The following is a 6028-nucleotide window of genomic DNA, read 5'->3' as shown; positions in this document are numbered from 1 at the left end:
GGAAGAAGAACGCGCCCAGGGAGCTGGACAGGCTGAAAAAAATCCTGGGAACGAACGCGGATGTCGTCATGGAGGAGGTCAAGGAGGTGGCGACCGTGCTGCCCCCCAAGAAAGTCCTCGAGCAGGGGGGTGAGTTGGGCCCTCGCAGGGCGGCGCTGGAGCTAGCGGGGGGGGCCTCGCTGGCCAGCCGTGCCAGCCCCGGGGCGGCCGAGATGCCTGCGCTGGCTGTCACACGGCCCTGGCTTGCCCAAGGCCTGCCTTTTGAATGTCCGGCTATCTTTTCCTTCGGCCTCACCACCAGCCACGTTTCCAGTGTGTTTTTCACGATACCAGTTTTTCTGTTGCAACCACCCAAGTGTAGGGGCGTCCAGCGGTATATTTATTTGTCGTTCCTGTGACTTTCATCATCGTGATCAGACTTAGGATTATTATAGGTTGAGAATAGTGAGTTGGAAAACCAAATTTTTATCTTTTTAAGCCAAAAGATGCTATTAAATCATTAAACGTGATCATCCCATAACGTTAGCTTCTATATTACATCCGATCACTTGTGGAACAAGCTTATTCACATTTGATTTAAAGTATTTAGTATCTTATAGAGAGTCATCTATTTGTGAAGACATCAGGTGGGTGAGGATTCATCACTTAGCAGGTGTTCCAATCACAGCATCATATTCGCTGTTAAACTGGAGATAGGATATAATTTCCCTCCTAGTTTAAGGAGGACATAAAATTGGACTTAAATCTGAAGTAATTTTGTATATTTAATCAAGAACAGAGTGATTTTTTTTTTTCCATTTTTAAATGGACTATCTCAAAGAAGGGGTAGTAGGGACCCTGTTTTTGTATGCTAATTAATGCTGCATTGCATGTGATGCTGGAGTGGATGGCATTAGGTGTCTACAGATAATGCCATCTTCCTCTCTGTTCCTTGAATAGGATGTAATCTGTAAAGCAAGTAATGCAGGAAGCAGAAACAAAGGTTTTAAATGGCTGTGTATTGGACAGGAGTCAGAAAGACTCTTTCTCTTTCCAAAACTGCAGTCTAAACTAAATCATAACCCTTTTTTCTTCTCCAATTTAGGTCACTTAAGCTGTTACGATACTGCTGATGTGAGCTTTTTATGTGGCATGCAGAAATCTCTTGAGACATCACAGTGAGGATATAGAATAATGCTAGAAATCACTGTCAGTCATGCAGCCAGTTTTGTCAATGTCTCAGATATCAGGAAAGACAGGGAATGTTGTGAGGTTGAATAGCAGAGCATGTAAACTATATTGAAAATGGAAATAGAAAGCTACATAAAAATAGTTGCCTAATTAAGGGTAGCTTGGAGTATAATTTGTAATTTTATCCATGGTTCTGATTTGTCCCATAAACCAGATGTAAAAATTGTTCTTTATGGGATTGTTAGGATTGAATTTCCAAAATGTTGTGGAATATTGCTAGCCTTCTGATACTGATGCTGAAGCTGGAGGAAACATGGTTGTCTTAAACTTAGTTTCTGAAGGAAATGCCTGGCTGTCATTCCAGGATCCCCTTCCAAGTCTTCTGGCAACTTTTCTACAAGTGGCCAATTTCACTTGGCCTTTGTAGAGAGAGAGCAGTCTCTGAAATACCTACGTGTGTGTGTATATATATTTTTTTTTTCTTCACAAAACAACTACAAGTTTTGTGAAAATACCGGTGTCCTCTTTGAGAGGACTCCAGCACTAACTGCGGACACAAGGGAGTTCACATTGCCAAATGTTACAAGGACCAAAGTAGATGAAGGTTTCATCCAGAATATGCACTTTCCATAGATAGGTGGATTCCATAAATAAAATAATTTTCCAGCCTAAGAAAGTATATAAGTGTCTTAGGGAATTTCCTTGTGTTACCTTAAGGTAACAGCACACTGTGAATTCCCCCCCCAGTTTTTGCTGTTAGGGAAAAAAGTAATGGAAGGTCTGCCTAGCCTTTGGTCAAAAATGGTTTTGTAACTGTTTTTAAAACTTTTTGGGCCCGCACGTGTTTTTCAAGATAATCATATCCACTGAGTCTGCTTCAGTAACCTACTTTTATAGCTTTTTTTTTCTTGGTCCCTTTCTCTTTGTCTTTTAACTCCTTTGACATGTTTTCTTTATGTCCTTGGACCACTTCTGTTCAGTAGGTTTCTCCCTGTTAATGATTCCTACAGCATCCTTGAGATTGCAAAGTACGATGAAAACATTGTGCTATGTCAACAGCTGGTATTTTTTCTCCAGGAGTGTTTCTTCATTTAGTTAACGTTGCAGCTGATGTTTATTGTGGATGTGCTTTTTTTGCAGTCAGAATTCCTGTAACAGATTAACCTCAGTCATATGATAGGACAGGAATTAGAGAAGAAGCTTATGTAGAGTTGGTTTTCTTGGGGTTTTGGGTTTTTTTGTGTTGTGTTGTTGGGGGCCGTCTCTCCTTCGATGACATTTGGAAAACAAGGCTGCTAAAAAGGCATCATATTGCGTTTCTCTGATATCTCAGGAGGTTTCTGGAGCTGGGACTTTTGCTGCCTGTCCTTTGCTGGATCAGCCTTTGATTGGTGCCAGCAGGCAAGAGGCCCCTGTGCTGATTCTCTGCTGAGTACAAGTATTCATATCCCAACTTGAGGCCTCCCTAAGCATATCACTGTGGTGCAGGTCCCTGTAGACTATCAGCATGCTTCAGCTGTTTTTTATCTCATGAGCTTTGTCACCCAACATCAGACAGGCACAATGTAAAAAAAAAAAAAAGTCTTTTTTTCCTCTTTGTAAAAACTCATGATAAAGCTTTTAGAGTTGCACAAGGATGCACAAGGTTTGGAAACAAGGTTGAAATTAAATAGTAGAGCACAGTTCAAATCTGTACTTAACAAGCTGTTCCCCTCTCATTGGGACATGCCATTCATGTGCTGTTAGCTGGCTGGGACACCGTTCTTGGGAGTGAAGGTCTTCCGTCACAGACGGTCTTCCTGATCTCAGAGATTAATTCTGTATTTCTGTCTCTAAATATATTAGACTTGACCTTGTGCTCAATTTTTGAGGCAAATGTAGCATCACTGGCTCATTCTTTGTGCTGTCATTGTATTTTAGCTTTTCTTTTTATTCTTCTCTTTTACCTGTTTTCATTTTCCACTCAATTTAATTTTTTAGAGTAGATCTTAAACATTACATCATAAAAAATATTTCATTGTGCATATGTTTCAGGAAGCCTATGACTTCCTGTACGGTTGCAGCTTTTGATGGAGACCACACACAATGTTTTTAGATGCAGTATTGGAACAAGTGACAGAGTAAAGAATAAAGGTGCTTTGCCCAGACATGGGCCTTTAGGGAAAGTTCTGCATATTTACTATCAGCTGTTGAAGTTCCTGGGTTCCAGTTGTATTGGGTTGGAAAGCACTTTCAATGTATAAAGCCTTCAGCTCTCTATGTACAAATACCGCTGTGTCTAGGAGTATTTTTATCATTTTTGGGCATCTAGTAACAAAGTAGTTTTTACAAAGCTGATTCATGTATTTTACTCACTATAAATACCTTTCTTTTTCAGATGACTGCAAAATGGACATAGATAATAAACGAAACAAAAAAACTCTTCTAGACCAGCATGGACAGTACCCAATATGGATGAATTCCAGGCAGAGAAAGAAGCTTAAGGCACAGCGTGTTAAAGGGAAAAAAAAATCAAAGTTGGCCAAAGGCCTAGTCTGGTAAAGTTGGAGTTTTGTAAGATCGTGAATATTTTACTTGCAAAATAAATATCCCAAACAAGTACATGATATTTTTGTGCTTGGCAACCAAGTATAATTTATTGTGTTGCATGAATTTTTGAAGAGACTGTTAGGTCAGCAAATGATAAAAGCAATATCAACTTGGTGTCTGCCAAACTTAAGAAAAAAATACAAAAAGCAAGCTGAGTGCCTTTGAATAGACTAAGTGTCTGTGGTTAACTGTTTTCTTGAGGGGGGGGAGTCTTCATGGTTTATATTGTGAATGCTGAAGATGCTAAAGGAATTCTAAAAGTAATAAAACTGTAAATGGTTTTTATACTATGGTCTTTGTCAATGTAACTTGTCTTTCAGTAAATTTAACCAGAGGATTCTATAAACTCACCAAAATCTTTAAACTCTTCTGTAAAATTACTTTTGTTGCGCAGATTTGTGTTATTTTTAACATCTGGTAATTAACGAAAAAGGGCTTTTAACATGTAAATTAAAAGAGATTATACACTGTAATCAACAGCAAGACTTCATGGAACTTCTGTAAGTAAAAGGACAAAGTGTCAGTCTGACTTTAATTCGCAAAGAGAAAGCTGTTGGAACAAAAGTATTTCACTGCTGTCTGCGGCTGAAGGACTGTAGGAGCTAAATAACTGAAAACGGATTCTTTTATTATTAGTATGAGAGAATACAAATGCAGAGATTGGAAATAAAATAGTCTTATTTAAGACCTTTTCCAAGTTTTAGTAAAGTAAATGAGAATTTACTTTTTCATATGTATTTTCTGTAGCCCTTTATTCCTCTTAAAATGGTTCTCATCTATCATGCTTTACAATGTGGGCATAGGATAAAATATTGCATGATTGCATAACAGCTGCCATTTATATGTGATTAGCTACAGTTGGTTGCATATTACTCGGCAATAACATGTGATGACAGATGGAAGAATTAGTTGCCCTGAAAGCTTGTGTGTTTAAAATGTCTTTCATTTCAAGGGTGGAAATAATTATAGTACCAGTCCTGCAGTCTGTTGCCTGTTGAAGGACCATTCATCGATACAGAGCATAACCTTTGTCCACATCCAAGACGGGATCCACCTCCTGTAATTGCCTGCAAATTGTGATAACGTGTCTGTTCTGATAACTTGGGCATAGGAAATAGGACTTACTCTTTTAAAAGTAATTACACTAGCTTATACTGTGCTAAAATAAGAAGAACTCAACCTGATAGAAAATTTAGTGTTTTCTGGAAAAATATAGTGGGTTGTTTATTATTGTTGGTAGGTGAAAAGTATTCTCTTGCTCAGGTAAAGAACTACAAAGGTGTTGGAGGAAATACCAATGCATCTTCTGTTTTCACATACATTGACAGTTAATGAGTCTTGGTAAGATGTTTAGATCAAAGTTTTCCAAATTACATGCCATTAATAACTTTGAACTTTAAATATATTAACTTGATAATACCCCTGCCAAAAATACAGATGCTGCTCTTAATTTTTTTGTTTTATTAGATAAATGCTTTAGATTTCAGTATCAAATATGTTAGCATTTAGATTAGTACTATTTTAAAGTTGATTAATATGGAGGAAAGTGTTCTTTAAGGTTCATAATTATGTTTATCCAGAAATTGAATGAACAGTCAGTTTGTATTTCTTCACTATTTTAATGACATAGGCTGTGTTTTGCTTAATGTGTGGTTCGGGGAGTTGTGGAGGGGAGCTTCTTGGGTGTAAGTGCTAACAATTTGGGGTTTTTCTGTAGAGCAAGCACAGTGCTATTTTTGACATGCTTGTTTGTAAATCAGATTACTTTCAAGCAACTGCTAGCGGGGAAGCAGACTGCTTTTCCTGAGGGAAGTTAATCAAACTGGTAAAGTACTCCCATTTAAGTGTACGGCTTCAGAGTCAGTTTATTTTCATTCTTTAAGTGGGCAGCCATACTGTGTGTCTCATCTTAATCGAGGCTGCCACCGCTGTACTTGCCTTATCCTCTCCTCTGGCTGGAGCTGTTCCAGCTGTGCCTCCCATCCTTCCTCTATACAAGAAAATGACCTGCACAACTCAATACTCTTTCTCATTTCTGCTTTTCTGACCTAGTCCTGAGCTTTGTTGCACAAATTTACTAGTCTGCTGCTTTTGTGACCAGATTAGGGATTTGAATCTCAAATGAGAGACAGCAGCTGCTTGCACTGATCTTTTATTTAGCAGTTGCTTTCCACCAGCTGAAACAATGCTGCCTGTGTGAGGTATTTCCGTCATGGTGTCCAGGATAAGTCAAACAGGTTCACTTAAACTACAGATATTTTAAGACATC

The 6028-nt window shown here is 38.5% G+C and overlaps 1 protein-coding gene across 1 annotated transcript; it reads left to right on the top strand.

Moving 5' to 3' along the window:
• Positions 1–5: 5 nt before the first annotated feature.
• LLPH (LLP homolog, long-term synaptic facilitation (Aplysia)) lies at positions 6–3784 on the top strand (the record flags this gene model as incomplete). The annotated part of the gene is made up of 2 exons (XM_010296016.1): positions 6–129; positions 3548–3784. Coding segments are annotated over 2 exons (288 nt in total), but the record flags the coding sequence as incomplete, so codon positions are not given.
• Positions 3785–6028: the final 2244 nt, after the last annotated feature.

Source organism: Phaethon lepturus, unplaced genomic scaffold (genome assembly GCF_000687285.1).
Source record: "Phaethon lepturus isolate BGI_N335 unplaced genomic scaffold, ASM68728v1 scaffold43461, whole genome shotgun sequence".
In the NCBI taxonomy this organism is placed as follows: Eukaryota; Metazoa; Chordata; class Aves; order Phaethontiformes; family Phaethontidae; genus Phaethon; species Phaethon lepturus.
Note: the sequence above shows the minus strand (reverse complement) of the source record. Positions and strands in the feature narration are given on the sequence as shown.